The 15,737-nt window shown below is 54.9% G+C and overlaps 1 protein-coding gene across 25 annotated transcripts in view; it reads left to right on the forward strand.

The window, feature by feature from the left end:
• The window catches only part of MAST3 (microtubule associated serine/threonine kinase 3), a 54,850-nt gene extending 39,113 nt beyond the window's left edge, over positions 1–15,737 (forward strand). For 14 of the 25 annotated variants that reach the window (XM_054463187.2, XM_054463192.2, XM_054463189.2 and 11 more), the window contains 11 exons: positions 107–208; positions 1,599–1,721; positions 3,370–3,479; positions 5,950–6,083; positions 7,823–8,067; positions 8,524–8,751; positions 9,058–9,284; positions 9,797–9,919; positions 10,931–11,094; positions 11,490–11,671; positions 13,245–15,737. In XM_054463187.2, the coding sequence (XP_054319162.1) occupies positions 107–208; positions 1,599–1,721; positions 3,370–3,479; positions 5,950–6,083; positions 7,823–8,067; positions 8,524–8,751; positions 9,058–9,284; positions 9,797–9,919; positions 10,931–11,094; positions 11,490–11,671; positions 13,245–13,780 (2,174 nt within the window). In that variant the 3' untranslated portion in view covers positions 13,781–15,737. The remainder of the gene's footprint in view (positions 1–106; positions 209–1,598; positions 1,722–3,369; positions 3,480–5,949; positions 6,084–7,822; positions 8,068–8,523; positions 8,752–9,057; positions 9,285–9,796; positions 9,920–10,930; positions 11,095–11,489; positions 11,672–13,244) is intronic. The other 11 variants (XM_054463196.2, XM_054463201.2, XM_054463198.2 and 8 more) reach the window with 1 other exon arrangement.

Raw genomic sequence — 15,737 nt, forward strand, 5'->3', positions numbered from 1 at the left:
GAAGGGGCAGAGGAGGCCAGTGGTTTGGAGTACAGTGAAGTGAGGGGAAATGGTGGATGGTACTAGAAAGGGGTACCCTGCCTTCTCCCTCCCTCCCTTATTTTAGATGAGATCATGTGGCCAGAGGGAGACGAGGCCCTTCCAGCGGACGCCCAGGACCTCATCACCAGGTTGCTCCGGCAGAGCCCGCTGGACCGTCTGGGCACTGGTATGTAGTGTGGGGGAGAACCCAGGTGGGTGGCTCCTTCAGGCCCTGGGACCCAGGAAACGGAGGCATAGCGCCCGGGGTAGACAAGAGTTCTACTTGGGAAGCTGCATGGAGGAGGGAGTTTGCAGCTAGGGTTTTGAAGGATGCACAGGAGTTCTCCAGGAACTATCACAAGACCTTGGAAAGAATAGAAAGTAGCTGGGTCTGGTGCCTATATGGAGCACTGAGCCTGAATAAGTATGTGAGGCTGTGAAATCACCAGGACCTGTGTCAAAGGCCCAGAAGATCCTGCTGTCCCAGTTTTCCTAGTCACCTGGTTAATCATTAAGGGACCGTTTGAGACTCATGCAGCCACCCATCACATGGCCACTATGGCTCCTGTACATGACTGAGGCTTCGCTATGGGAGACGGTTGGGTCCAAGGTCGGGGATGATCACCTGCTCTGTGGAGCAGAAACAAGTGGGAGGAGCCCGGGAAGGAGGCCCTTGTAAGGCTCTGGGCTTTCTCTAGGCGGTGTGGTCCCAGATGGCAACAGAGAGAAGGGCAGAATCTTTGGAACCTGGGCAGCCTGGGTGCTTTTTTATTTTTCTGAGATTAGATCTCACTCTGTCACTCAGGCTGGAGTGGAGTTGCACAATCTTGGCTCACTGCAACCTCCGCCTCCCAGGCTCAAGCGATCCTCCCACCTCAGCCTCCCGAGTAGCTGGAACCACAGGCATGTGCCATCATGCCCGGCTAATTTTTATACTTTTGGTAGAGACGAGATTTCACCATGTTGCCCAGGCTGGTCTCAAACTCCTGACCTCAAGTGATCTGCCCGCCTCAGCCTCCCAAAGTGCTGGCATTACAGGCATGAGCCACCATGCCTGGCTGCTGGCCTGGGTTTGAATCCTGGCTTGGTCCCTCTCCAAGCTCCTAAATGACAGCAGATTTTTGTTCCCATTTTTCTGGTTCTTTTTTTTTGTTGTTGTTGTTGTTGTTGTTGTTTGAGACAGAGTCTCACTTTGTTGCCCAGGTTGGAGTGCAGTGGTGCTATCTCAGCTCACTGCTGCAATCTCCACCTCCCAGGTTCAAGCGATTCTCTTGCCTCAGCCTCCCGAGTAGCTGGGAATACAGGCATCAGCCACCACACCCTGCTAATTTTTGTGTTTTTAGAAGAGATGGGGTTTTGCCATGCTGGCCAGGCTGGTCTTGAACTCCTGACCTCAGGTGATCCTCCCTTCTTGGCCTCCCAAAGTGCTGGGATTACAGGTGTGAGCCACTGCGCCCAGCCCATTTTTCTGGTTCTGTGTTGTCCCCACCCTGTGTCCAGCATGGGCCGTGGGGGTGGGGGGCATCCTGTGGCGGGTGAGGTGAGGACCCGCAGGGCTCAGCTGGGCATATCTGCAGGTGGCACCCACGAAGTGAAGCAGCACCCCTTTTTCCTGGCCCTGGACTGGGCAGGGCTTCTCCGACACAAAGCTGAGTTCGTGCCCCAGCTCGAAGCCGAGGATGATACCAGCTACTTTGACAGTAAGGAGGGGTCCCCCTGGCAGGGGAGGCTCTGCCATCCCTCAATCCCTGGGGGCAGAGGGCTGTGTGCCAGGCATTCCACCCGAGCTTGGCACCTCACCCTAGGCCTGGAGCTTCCGACTTCCTGAGCCTTCCAAGAATCTAGGGTGTGTGTCGGCCACCCCCTGGCTGGATTTCCTGTGCGTCTGGGCTCAGGAGGCCACAGCATCCCTCAGGCTTCAGAAGGAGAAACCAAGGCACCAAGTGTGGCAGACCCTTGTCTGGGGTTCCCCAGCAAGTTGGGCCTCCTGGGTGTCCATCCCTGACCAGGCATGGGGCCCCATCTGTTATCCAGGAGGGTAGGGCGCCTCTTGCAGCTTTAGTGGAGGGGTCCCTGCAGGGGCACTGTAGGTGAGCTCTCAGGGATGACTCTCTCCCTACTTGGGGGTCCTGCCCTTCAGTGTCCAGCACCTCCTTCAGAACTTGCTTCATGTCAGAGGTCTTCTCTGAGCTTCTGTTTCCTCTTCTGTAAAATGAGGAACATCCTTTATGTTTGAGATGCACAATTTTGGCCAGGCGCAGTGGCTCAAGCCTTTAATCCCAGAACTTTGGGAGGCCGAGGTGGGTAGATCACCTGAGGTCAGGAGTTTGAGACCAGCCTGCCTGACCAACATGGAGAAACCCCATCTCTACCAAAAATACAAAAAATTAGGCAGGCATGGTGGTACATGCCTGTAATCCCAGCTATTCGGGAGGCTAAGGCACGAGAATTGCTTGATCCCGGGAGGTGGAGGTTGCAGTGAGCTGAGATGGCACCATTGCACTCCAGCCTGGGCAACAAGAGCAAAACTGCCTCAAAAAAAAAAAAAAAGATGCACAATTTTACCTAATTCTGTGTGACCCATTTCAAGGAATCACTGAAGCTCAGAAATAGGAATTTCCACCCCTGGTCCCACAACCTGTTTTTTTGTTTTTTGGTTGTTTTTTTTGAGACAGAGTCTCGCTCTGTCGCCCAGGCTGGAGTGCAGTGGCGCGATCTCGTTTCACTGGAACCTCTGCCTCCCGGTTTCAAGCAATTATCTGCCTCAGCCTCCTGAGTAGTTGGGATTACAGGTGCCTGCCACCATGCTTGGCTAATTGCTCCCACAACTTTTTAATTATTTATTTTTTGAGATGGAGTCTCGCTCTGTCACCCAGGCTGGAGTGCAGTGGTGCGATTTCGACTCACCACAACCTCTGCCTCCCAGGCTCAAGCGATTCTCCTGCCTCAGCCTCCCAAGTAGCTGGGATTACAGGCGCGTACCACTACTGCCCAGCTAATATTTGTATTTGTAGTAGAGACGGGGTTTCACCATGTTGGCCAGGCTGGTCTCAAACTCCTGACCTCTAGTGATCCACCCGCCTCGGCCTCTCAAAGCGCTGGGATTACAGGCGTGAGCCACTGCGCCCGGCCCCACAACTTTTTAGGGACACAGCTGGTGTTGATCCCCAGATATCTGCTCTGCCACCCAAGCCTCCTGTGGTCCTTAAACACACCAGGCACTGTCCCACCTCAGAGCCTTTGCCCTGGCAGTGACCCTATCCTGAAATGCCCTCCCCGCATCGCCACACTGCCCTCGAGATCATCTCTGGGCATCAGGCGTGCTGCATGTGCCTCTCCCTCCCACAGCACGTTCAGAACGTTACCGCCATCTGGGCTCCGAGGACGATGAGACCAATGATGAAGAATCGTCCACAGAGATCCCCCAGTTCTCCTCCTGCTCCCACCGGTTCAGCAAGGTGGGTCCGGGTCCTGAGGGGAGCCACTGCTCAGAAAACATTGCATGATGTCTGTTTGCTTTCGTATCTGTTTTTTGATTTTGCTTTGTTTTCTTCTGTAGAGATGAGGTCTTGCTATGCTGCCCAGGCTGGTCTCCAACTCCTGAACTCAAGTGATCCTCCCACCTCGGCCTCCCAAAGTGCTAGGAATTGTATTGTTTTTTTGTTTTGTTTTGTTTGAGACGGAGTCTCGCTCTGTTGCCCAGGCTGGAGTGCAATGGCGCAGTCTCGGCTCACTGCAACCTCTGCCTTCCGGGTTCAAGCGATTCTCCTGCCTCAGCCTTCCGAGTATCTGGGATTACAGACGTCTGCCACCACACCCAGCTAATTTTTTTGTATTTTTAGTAGAGATGGGGTTTCACCATGTTGGCCAGGCTGGTCTCAAACTCCTGACCTCAGGCTATCCTCCTGCCTCAGCCTCCCAAAGTACTGGGATTACAGGCATGAGCCACCGCACCTGGTCAAATTTTTTTGTATTTTTAGTAGAGATGGTGTTTCACCATGTTGGCCAGGCTGGTCTCAAACTCTTGACCTCGTGATCTGCCCGCCTCGGCCTCCTAAAGCGCTGGGATTACAGGCATGAGCCATCGCACCCGGCCTTGTTTTTTGTTTTGTTTTGTTTTGTTTTTTTGATTTGCTTTTGTTTTAGCCATTTTAAGGCAATTTCCAAGGCGGGCGGATCACTTGAGGTCAGGAGTTCAAGACCAGCCTGACTAACATGGTGAAGCCCTGTCTCTACTAAAAATACAAAAATTAGCCAGGCGTGGTGGCAGGTGCCTGTAACCCCAGCTACTCGGGAGGCTGAGGCAAGAGTATTGCCTGAATCCCAGAGGTGGAAGCTGCAGTAAGCTGAGATCACACCGCTGCACTCCAGCCTGGGCGACAGAGCGAGACTCTGTCTCAAAAAATAATGATAATAATAAAATAAAGTGTACAATTTCGTGGCATTCATTACATTCACAATGTTGTGCAACCATCACCTCTATCTAGCTCTCAAATGTTTGATTCCCCCAAAAATTTGTACCCATTAGCAACCACTCCCCATTTGTCCTCCTTCAGCTTCCATCTTTATGGATTTGCCTGTTCTGGGCATTTCATATCAATGCAATCTCACACTATGTGGCCTTTTGGGTCTGGCTTCTCTTACTCAGCATCATGTACTCAAAGCTCATCCCTACTGCAGTGTGGACCAGTGCTTGCTTCCTTTTTATGGCTGCATAATATTCCATCATATGGATGGAACACATTGTTTATCCACCCATCTTTGATGCACATTTGGGTCTATTCCACCTTGTGAATACAGGTACCATGCTGGGTGTTATTTTAGTTTATTTACTTATTTATTTATTTATCGAGATGGAGTCTTGCTCTGTTGCCCAGGCTGGAGTGCAATGGTGCAATCTCAGCTCACTGCAACCTCCACCTTCTGGGTTCAAGCGATTCTCCTGCCTCAGCCTCCCGAGTAGCTGGGATTACAGGTGCGCGCCACCACACCCAGTTAATTTTTGTATTTTTAGTAGCAACGGGGTTTCACCATGTTGCCCAGGCTGGTCTCAAACTCCTGTCCTCAAGCGATCTACCCGCCTCAGCCTCCCAAAGTCCTGGGATTAAAGGCATGAACCACCGCGCCTGGCCCTGGATGTTATTTTATAACCTCACGAGCTTAACTTACATTCCCTACTTTGTTTATGATCTGATCAAAAAATGCTCCACTCTGCTTTAGGCCTGTGCCCCAGGCAGGACTTTCTAGTCAGCAGCAAAAACGCAGCTTGGTAGCCTGACCCCTGAGCCTCAGTTTTTCCATCTGTACAATGGGCTAAAGTCTATGCTCTTTTAGGGATGTGGGGAGTGAGAATTTAGAGAAGTGACTCATACCGAAGCACCTGGTACATAGGAATCACCGGACTAAGCCCGCTTTCTTTTTTTTTTTTTTTTTTGAAACAGAGTCTCGCTCTGTCTCCTAGGCTGGAGTGCAGTGGCACGATCTTGGCTCACTGCAACCTCCGCTTTCCGGGTTCAAGCCATTCTCCTGCCTCAGCCTCCCAAGTAGCTGGGACTACAGGCATGTGCCACCACACCCAGCTAATTTTTGTATTTTTAGTAGAGACAGGTTTTCACCATGTTGGCCAGGCTGGTCTTGAACGCCTGGCCTCAAGTGATCCGCCCACCTCAGCCTCCCAAAGTGCTGGGATTACAGGCGTAAGTCACCAGGCCCGGTCTAATCCAGCTTTCTTGCCACCTTTGTTGTTACTGGTTTTTTTGTTTGGGTTTCTTTTTTTTTCTTTTTTTGAGACAGGGTTTTGCTATGTTGCCCAGGCTAGTCTCAAACTCCTGGGCTTAAGCAATCCTCCCAGCTGGGCCTCCGAAAGTGCTGGGATTACAGGCATGAGCCACTGCACCCGGCTTACCATTCTTTTATCTTGCCTCCCAGGTCTACAGCAGCTCTGAGTTCCTGGCCGTCCAGCCCACTCCTACCTTTGCTGAAAGGAGCTTCAGTGAAGACCGGGAGGAGGGGTGGGAGCGCAGCGAAGTGGACTATGGCCGCCGGCTGAGTGCTGACATCCGGTAGGTGGCCTGGGGAAGTGTAGGCAGATCCAGCTTCCAAGCCTGCTGGGAGGTAGAGACACAAAATGTGATGCAAAGGGAGTTTCCTAGTGGCCAAGTAGAAAAGGGTCAAACATATTGACCAGCCTGTCAGGTCCCTGACAACCTTGCTCCCTTTGGCTCTGTGTTTCTCCCCATGCAAACATAAAACAGCTTTGTACCATCATGCTGCTAGGCACACTTTTCCTTCTGTCCAGAATGCCCTTTGCTTACTAACTCCTGTTCATCCTTCAAAGCTCAAACTCAACAGAAACAGTCAATGTCTACTAGAGGTTGGGTGTTGGAAGCTGGTCTTTTTTTTTTGAGACGGAGTCTCGCTGTGTCACACAGGCTGGAGTGCAGTGGTGCAGTCTCGCCTCACTGCAAGCTCCGCCTCCCGGTTTCACGCCATTCTCCTGCCTCAGCCTCCTGAGTAGGTGGGACTACAGACGCCTGCCACCACACCTGGCTAATTTTTTTATATTTTTAGTAGAGACGGGGTTTTGCCGTGTTAGCCAGGATGGTCTTGATCTCCTGACCTCGTGATCCGCCCTCCTCAGCCTCCCAAAGTGCTAGGATTACAGGGGTGAGCCAATGTGCCTGGTCTTTTTTTTTTTCTTTTTTTAAGAGACTGGTTCTCACTCTGTCTCCCAGACTAGAGTGCAGTGGCACGATCATAGCTCACTGCAGCTTCAGACTCCTGGGCTCAAGAGATCCTCTCAAGTAGCTGGGACTACAGGCGTGCACCACGGCACCCGGCTAATTTTTTAAACAATTTTTTGTAGGCCAGGTGCAGGGCTTACACCTGTAATCCCATCACTTTGGGAAGCCGAGGCAGGTGGATTACCTGAGGTCAGGAGTTCAAGACCAGTCTGGTCAACATGGCGAAACCCCGTCTCTACTAAAAATACAAAAAAATTAGCCAGGCATAGTGGTGCACGCCTGTAATCCCAGCTACTTGGGAGGCTTAGGTACGAGAATTGTTTGAACCTGGGAGGCGGAGGTTACAGTCAGCCAAGATCGTGCCACTGCACTCTGGCCAGGGTGACAGAGCGAGACTCTTGTCTCAAAAAAAAAAAAAAAAGACAAAAAACAAAAAATTGTAGAGATGGGGTCTCCTTATGTTGCCCAGCCTGGTCTCGAACTCCTGGCCTCAAACAATCCTCCTGTCTCAGCCTCCCAAAATGCTGGAATTATAGGTGTCAGCCACTGCACTCAGCCTGGAAGCTGGGTTTTAAAAGTTGAATAGGAAGCCGGGTGCAGTGGCTCACACCTGTAATCCCAGCACTTTGGGACCCCAAGGCAGGCGGGTCACTTGAGCTCAGGAATTCAGGATCAGTCTGGCCAACATGGTGTAACCCCATCTCTACTAAAAATACAAAAATTAGCCCAGTGTGGTGGCAGGCACCCGTAATCCCAGCTACGTGGGAGGCTGAGGCAGGAGAATCACTTGAGCCCTGGGGGCAGTGGTTGTAGTGAGCTGAGATTGCACCACTGCACTTCAGCCTGGGTGACAGAGTGAGACCCTGTCTTTAAAAAAAAAGGTGAATAAGCGGTCTCCAGGTGGACAGAGAGGACAGTGCAGACAGAAGGAACTCGTCCTGTCTATGCAAATTGCCCCTGACTGCAGACCGAGAGTTAAGATGTGACCATGAAAGGTGGCTGAGTATCCTGGGGTGCAGGTGCCTGGCAGGGGTGATGCAGGCTCTTCCTCCCTGCAGGCTGAGGTCCTGGACATCCTCTGGATCCTCCTGTCAGTCATCTTCGTCCCAGCCCGAGCGGGGTCCCAGCCCATCTCTCCTGAATACCATCAGCCTGGACACAATGCCCAAGTTTGCCTTCTCATCAGAGGATGAGGGGGCAGCCCCAGCCCCTGCAGGCCCCAAGAGGCCCGTCTTCATTCTAGGGGAGCCTGACCCCCCACCAGCGGCCACCCCAGTGATGCCCAAGCCCTCGAGCCTTTCTGGTAAGTTGGGCCCTGAGTAAGAGGGATGATGTCATGGAAGTTTCCCAGAGGAGGGGCTATTTGAGATGGGTTTTCAAGGATGAGTAGGAGTTCTCCACAGCCAACAAAGGCTTTAAGAGAGGAGAAGCTAGGGTCCCAGAGAGACCTCCAGCCCCCAAGGAACCCCAGTCTAGGGTAAATGCCCCCAGCTTCAGAGTCAGGATGGGACACCTAGCTCCCAAGATGGGGGAACTAAGGGTCTAAATGGGTGTGGAGGAAGGCTTCCTGGAGGAGGGGACTTGAAGACTTTTGCATAGAGTATAATTTGGGAAGGGAGTGCAAGAAGAGGGAACTGCATGAGCAAAGGCCAGGAGGCTGGACTGTGTAAATAGCGACCAGGGAGGAAGGGCCTTAAGGTCCCTTTAGGACCACATGGTGAGTTTGAGGGGCACCCGGCTGACCCTTCTGACCCTCTAGCCGACACAGCTGCTCTCAGCCATGCCCGCCTACGAAGCAACAGCATTGGCGCCCGACACTCCACACCAAGGCCTCTGGATGCCGGCCGGGGCCGCCGCCTTGGGGGCCCAAGAGACCCAGCCCCTGAGAAGTCCAGAGCGTCCTCCAGCAGTGGCAGTGGTGGCGGCGGTGGGGGCCGTGTGCCCAAGTCGGCCTCTGTCTCTGCCCTGTCCCTCATCATCACGGCAGGTAATGCCCAAGGCCTCCTCTCACCTTTGTCTGCACCCATTTTAACCAACAGGATGGGGGCCCTTCCTGAGTTGGGGAGGCTGGGGATGAGCCCCAGAACAGGGGAGGAGGAGCAGGACACATGGAGAGCTGGGGAGATGGTGTTCCCAGTAGAGGCCACTGCACGTGCAAAGGCCTGGTGGGGTGACCATGCTTGGGACATTGAAGCAACAGCAAAGTGGCCAGGGTGGTCGTTGTGGTGGGAAAGAGGGGGCCCCAGGGAAGACCTGCGAGGGAGTGAGTGACCCCCTCCCTAACCCCCTGCAGATGATGGCAGCGGCGGCCCCCTCATGAGCCCCCTTTCCCCACGCTCTCTGTCCTCGAACCCGTCGTCCCGTGACTCTTCGCCGAGCCGAGACCCGTCCCCGGTGTGTGGCAGCCTGCGGCCCCCCATCGTCATCCACAGCTCCGGCAAGAAGTACGGCTTCAGCCTACGGGCGATCCGCGTCTACATGGGTGATAGCGACGTCTACACTGTGCACCACGTCGTCTGGGTGAGTGCCAAGTGGGAATGGCAGGGACCCGGGTTCTAGTCTGACTCTGCCCAGTCACGTCCCTTCTCAGAGCTGCATTTTGGAGCCTGGCAGGGTTAGGTAGACAGAGCTGGTGCCACCGAGTTCATCTTGGTCCCTGTCATTTGGCAGGGAGGAGGTCAGATGAGAGAGACAAGGATGGATGGATGGAGGCTCACAGATCCCAAGTGGCATTAACCTCCCAGCTCCATATGGGGACGAACTGGGCATGTTACCCTCCCTCTCCCAGCCCAAGGGCGTCGGGGCATGCCCTCCCTATTGGTTGCTCCCTGAACAGACATAGAAGGCTTTCTGGAGGAGGGGGCGTAGGAGCTGGGGCTTTGATGGGTGAGTAGGAGTTCCCCAGGATCAGGGAAACTGAGGCAGCACAAGAGGCAGCAGCTTGCTGGGGTCCCACAGCAGACCCAGCGTGGGCTGGGGTCTCCAGATATGGGGCCCAGGCCATTGACCCCACCGTTCTTGTCTGCCCCCAGAGTGTGGAGGACGGAAGCCCCGCCCAGGAGGCGGGCCTGCGGGCCGGGGACCTCATCACCCACATCAACGGGGAGTCGGTGCTGGGGCTGGTGCACATGGACGTCGTGGAGCTGCTGCTGAAGGTGCGGCACCCCCACTGCCCACCCTCAGGGCTCCCCGGCACCCCTTGGCCGCAGCTCCCGGTTCCCTGTGGTTCTCCGCGTCCAGACACACAACCCCACATTCAATGTCAACTACAGGCCTGGCACATCTACTTCCTTCTGCCCAGAATACATGTCTTTCTTCAGCCCCCAGCATCACCCCTTAGAGCTGCTCCTCCAGGAAGCCCTCCCTTCTCCCTGGGCACCCTCACATCTGTTATTCCCTCTGGCCTGAGGCCTGGAGGTAGGAGATGGGCTCAAGACAGGAGGAAGGGCCGGGCGCAGTGGCACACACCTGTAATCCCAGCACTTTGGGAGGCCGAGGCGGGAGGATCACCTGAGCTCAGGACTTTGAGACCAGCCTGGGCAACAGAGCGAGACTCCATCTCTGCAAAAAATTAAAAAATAAAATTAGCTAGGCGTGGTGGCATGCGCCTATAGTCCTAGGTACTTGGGAGTCTGAGGTGAGAGGATCGCTTGGGCCCAGGAGGTTGAGGCCATAGTGAGCCATGATCGTGCCATACTGCACTCCAGCCTGGGAGACGGAGTGAGACCCTGGTTCTAAAAAAATAGAGGGCTCTCATGTGGGCAGCTGCGTGGGTGGTTCATTGGATAGCTGGACACTGGACAGGTGTCTTTGGCCTAATGACTCATGGGCCATTAGGTGAATGATTGGGGGATGGGGAGATGTTGGGGTGATTAATGGGTGGATACCAGATACGTGGGTGACAGACCCTGGGAGGGTGGAGAGTGAAGAGGGCAGGCCTCGATGGGCGTTGACCGCAGAGGGAAGGATCTTTAGCAGGAGGGGTGGTGCTCCCTGGGCTATTGTTTGACCGGATATATTGGGTAGGTCACTGGTTGTGTGGATGAATGGATGTTGGGGTGGTGGGTCCCAGCTGGTGCCGGGAGTGAACGGGACATAACAGCTGCCTGGCAAGTGCTGGGCCCTGTGAGAAGCACAGAGGCAACCCCTCACCATCCCTCCCACAGAGCGGCAACAAGATATCCCTGCGGACCACGGCCCTGGAGAACACCTCCATCAAGGTGGGCCCCGCCCGGAAGAATGTGGCCAAGGGCCGCATGGCACGCAGGAGTAAGCGGAGCCGTCGGCGGGAGACCCAGGATCGGTGCGCGGCAGTGACCACCAGGGAGCGGTACACAGGGGGCGGGCCATGGGGACTGGGGTTCTTTTTTTCTTTTCTTTTTCCTTTTCTTTTTTTTTTTTTTGAGACAGAGTCTTGCTCTGTTGCCCAGGCTGGAGTGCAGTGGCTCAATCTTGGCTCACTGCAACCTCCACCTCCCGGGTTCAAGCAACTGTCCTGCCTCAGCCCCCTAAGTAGCTGGGATTACGGGAGTGCACCATCATGCCCAGCTAATTCTTATATTTTCAGTAGAGACAGGGTTTCACCATGTTGGCCAGGCTGGTCTCGAACTCCTGACCTTAAATGATCCGTCTTCCTCAGCCTCTGAAAGTGCTGGGATTACAGGTGTGAGCCACCATGCCTGGCCAGGAGCAGGGGTTCTGAAGCCTCCGGTTTTCTTACCCCAGGCGAAAGTCACTCTTCAAGAAGATCTCCAAGCAGACCTCCGTGCTGCACACCAGCCGCAGCTTCTCCTCCGGACTCCACCACTCACTGTCATCCAGTGAGAGCCTCCCTGGCTCGCCCACCCACAGCCTCTCCCCCAGCCCCACCACTCCCTGCCGAAGCCCAGCCCCTGATGTCCCAGCAGGTGGGTGCACCCTGACCCCCCGCCGCCCCGGCTACCCTGGGAGCAAGGGCTGGTGGGCCGCAGGAGGGAGGAAGGAGTTTGGGGGATGGAATGACGCAATGTAGGGAAAAAGATGACCAGGATCCTGGTGTCTAGCAGGGAACCTGGGAGTACTTAGAGACGAGTGCAGATGCCAGGGAAGGATGTACCCAGCAGAGGAAACATCATGGACAAATGGGGCTAGACAGGAGGGTGGGAAAACTGAGAAGAGGCCAGGCACGGAGGCTCATACCTGTAATCCCAACACTTTGGGAGCCCGAGGCAGGAGGATCACTGAGCCCAGGAGTTTGAGACCAGCCTGGGCAACACAGGGAGACCCCATCTGTACAAAACAAAAAAATTAGGTGGGTGTGAGGCCGGGCATGGAGGCTCACACCTGTAATCCCAGCACTTTGGGAGGCCGAGGCAGGTGGATCACCTGAGGTCAGGAGTTCAAGACCAGCCTGACCAACATGGAGAAACCCCGTCTCTACTAAAAATACAAAATCAGCCAGGCGTGGTGGCACGTGCCTGTAATCCCAGCTACTAGGGAGGCTGAGGCAGGAGAATCGCTTGAACCCGGGAGGCGGAGGTTGCGGTGAGCCGAGATTGTGCCATTGCACTCCAGCCTGGGCAACAACAGCAAAACTCCATCTCAAAAAAAAAAAATTAGGTGGGTGTGGTGGTGCACACCTGTGGTCCCAGCTACTCTGGAGGCTGAGATGGGAGGATCACTTGAGCCCAGGAGGTCAAGGCTGCAGTGAGCCATGATTGCACCACTGTACTCCAGCCTGGGCAACAGAGTGAGACCCCGTCTCAAAAAACAAAAGGGAAAAACAAACAAACAAAAAACACAAGTGATACAGAGAAGGCTTTCTGGAGGAGGGGGAGTAGTAGGAGGTGGGGCTTTGATGGGTGAGTAGGAGTTCACCAGAGCTAGGCCAAGGTAACAACCCTGAGCAGGAGGCAGAAAAGTCTGGCATGAACCAGGCATGATGGCTCATGCCTGTAATCCCAGCACTTTGGGAGGCCAAAGCAGGCGGATCACTTGAGGTCAGGAGTTTGAGACCAGCCTGGCCAACATGGTGAAACCCCAACTCTACTGAAAATACAAAAATTAGCCAGGTGTGGTGGCACATGCCTGTAGTCCCAGTTACTTAGAGGGCCAAGGCACGAGAATCACTTGAACCTGGGAGGTGAAGGTTGCAGTGAGCCAAGATCACGCCACTGCACTCCAGGCTGGGTCACAGAGCGAGACTCTATTAAAAAAAAAAAAAATTAGCCAGCCATGGTGGCGTGCACCTATTGTCCCAGCTACTCGGGAGGCTGAGTTGTGAGGATCGTTTCAGCCCAGGATGTTGAGGCTATGATTGAGCCAGTGCACTGCAGCCTGGGCAACAGAGCAAGACCCTGTCTCAAAAACAAAAACAACCAGGCATGATGGGTGGCCACATGGGAGGATGTGGGCTTTAGCAGTTTTTGTCAGTCCCACAGCTCCACTTCCAGGCTGGGGACATTGAGGCCAGCAGCCCTGACCTACGCTTATCACCCACAGATACCACTGCATCCCCACCCAGCGCATCCCCGAGCTCCAGCAGCCCCGCCTCCCCAGCTGCTGCTGGCCACACCCGCCCCAGCTCCCTGCACGGCCTGGCTGCCAAGCTTGGGCCACCCCGCCCCAAGACTGGCCGCCGCAAGTCCACCAGCAGCATCCCGCCCTCCCCACTGGCCTGCCCGCCCATCTCTGCGCCCCCACCCCGCTCGCCCTCGCCCCTGCCCGGGCACCCACCCCCACCTGCCCGATCCCCGCGGCTGCGCCGGGGCCAGTCGGCTGACAAGCTGGGCACAGGGGAGCGGCTGGATGGGGAGGCGGGGCGGCGCAGTCGTGGGCCAGAGGCCGAGCTCGTGGTCATGCGGCGGCTGCACCTGTCCGAGCGCCGAGACTCCTTCAAGAAGCAGGAGGCCGTGCAGGAGGTTAGCTTCGATGAGCCGCAGGAGGAGGCCACTGGGCTGCCTGCCTCAGTGCCACAGATCGCCGTGGAGGGCGAGGAAGCCGTGCCAGTAGCTCTCGGGCCCACCGGGAGAGACTGATCCCTGGCCAGGTCTCTCCCTGGCCTCAAAGTTACGCGTTTTCTTGTGCAATGTTTTTTCCGTAACGTCACGCCTGGATGGGGACTGAGCCACCAGCCTGACACCCAGAAGGCGAGAAGCCATCTTGGTCCCTGCTGGAAGGTGGAGACATCGCTTGTGTTCTGGTGTCAATCAGGGGGCTGGATGGGGCAAGAATGGGGGACAAGGGTGGCTTTGTAAATAGCAGCAAATCCCTGCAACTAATTTATTACTTTTTTTTTCTTTTTTTTCTTTTGAGACAGAGTCTTACTCTGTTGCCCAGGCTGGAGTGCAGTGGCGTGATCTCGGCTCACTGCAACCTCCGCCTCCCAAGTTCAAGTGATTGTCCTGCCTCAGCTTCCCAAGTAGCTGGGATTACAGGCACCCGCCACTATGCCCAGCTAATTTTTTGTATTTTTAGTACAGACGGGGTTTCACCATGTTGGTCAGGCTGGGCTCGAACTCCTGACCTCATGATTCGCCTGCCTTGGCCGCCCAAAGTGCTGGGATTACAGGCATGAGCCACTGGGCCCAGCCTAATTTATTACTTTTTATAAGCGATAGCCGTACTGAGCCGCCCCCTGAAGGCGGCTGCCAGGTCTTGCCCCAGGCACCTGGGACTCTGTTTGCAGGCCCTGCCCCTCTGGGCTGAGAAGGAAGCACTTTGGACAAGTCATCTGTGTTTGTGTTTTCTAGTTTTTCTGTACTTTTTAAGTGTTTTGTGTTACCTGGTCTCGTTCCCCTCCCCACACCCACCCATTTGAGGGGATGGAGTTGAAGTCACCTGGTCACCTGTACCGGCCCAGTTCGGATACAACCTGGAGTGTCCGTAAATAATTCCTCTCACCCACAAAACAACGTAATCCCAGCGATGGACTGGATTCTGAAGGCCACTTCCCACCATCATAGCTGCCATCCCCAGGCAGTGCCTGCTCTATATATAGAGTCTGCCTCCAATCCTGCTGGCTTCAGCCTGGAGAAGGGATGTGGGAGCTGGAGCTTTGATGGATGAATAGGTGTTCACCAGATCTGGGCAGAGGGGTCATCCGCTCCCCAGGTGAGCACTGATAAAGGAAGGTCCAGGCCTCACCTGGCACTGCCAAGGCAGCCCCTCCGGAAATGCTCGGCTATCTCGGGGCACACTCCAGTATGCCAGTCCTGCGGGATTACGTTCAGCTACTTCCAGAAACACTCAGTGTCCCCTCCCCTCAGGCTCCACCTCGGCCTCGCCTTGTCCAGTCTACCTTGGACAAGATGCCATGTGTTTGAGGCCCAGCAGAGTAAGCCCTTGGCCGTGATGTGTCTGAAACACCTGTTAGAGGTTCCCTCCATATGTCAGAGCCTCTCTGGGATGTTCAAGCCAGAAAACCCAGTCGAGGCTTGAGTTTGAATTTCAGCTTCACTGTGTGGCTCTGGGAAAATGGCTTTCCCACTCTGTGCCTCAGTTTCCTTGTGTTTACAAGACTAATCCCATTGACTGTTTATTAAGCACCTACTGTGTGCCAAGCGCTTTTACGTGGCTTCTCCCTCAGCCAGCCTTGAGAAGGCTGGAGGTGGTGTCATCACCTCCGTTTTACAGACAGAGCAGCTGAGACCCCAGCGAGGGGCGGAGACCTGTCCCACCATCACCCAGCAGGAGTCGTGGCAGAACGGAGCATCAGCCAGACCCTGTTGTGGGCGTTGTCATCAAGGGAGCTTGAATGGAGGGTCTGGTGTCAGATACAGCCGACTCCAGCCCCAGCTCATCCCCCATGATGCTGTGTGATCCACTGGGCACTCTGGTGAGGGAGCTTTCCAGACATCAACGGCCCACTCTGCTTCCCTTTCTGAGTCCCCTGTCCAGCACTGCCTAGTGTTGGAGGGTAGACCAAGGCTCTGCATGATTCACCCCCTCCTTCCATCCTGGAGCTGGCAGTGAATAAAAGCCCGTATTTACAAA

The sequence above is a fragment of the Pongo pygmaeus genome, chromosome 20 (assembly GCF_028885625.2).
Source record: "Pongo pygmaeus isolate AG05252 chromosome 20, NHGRI_mPonPyg2-v2.0_pri, whole genome shotgun sequence".
NCBI lineage: Eukaryota > Metazoa > Chordata > Mammalia > Primates > Hominidae > Pongo > Pongo pygmaeus.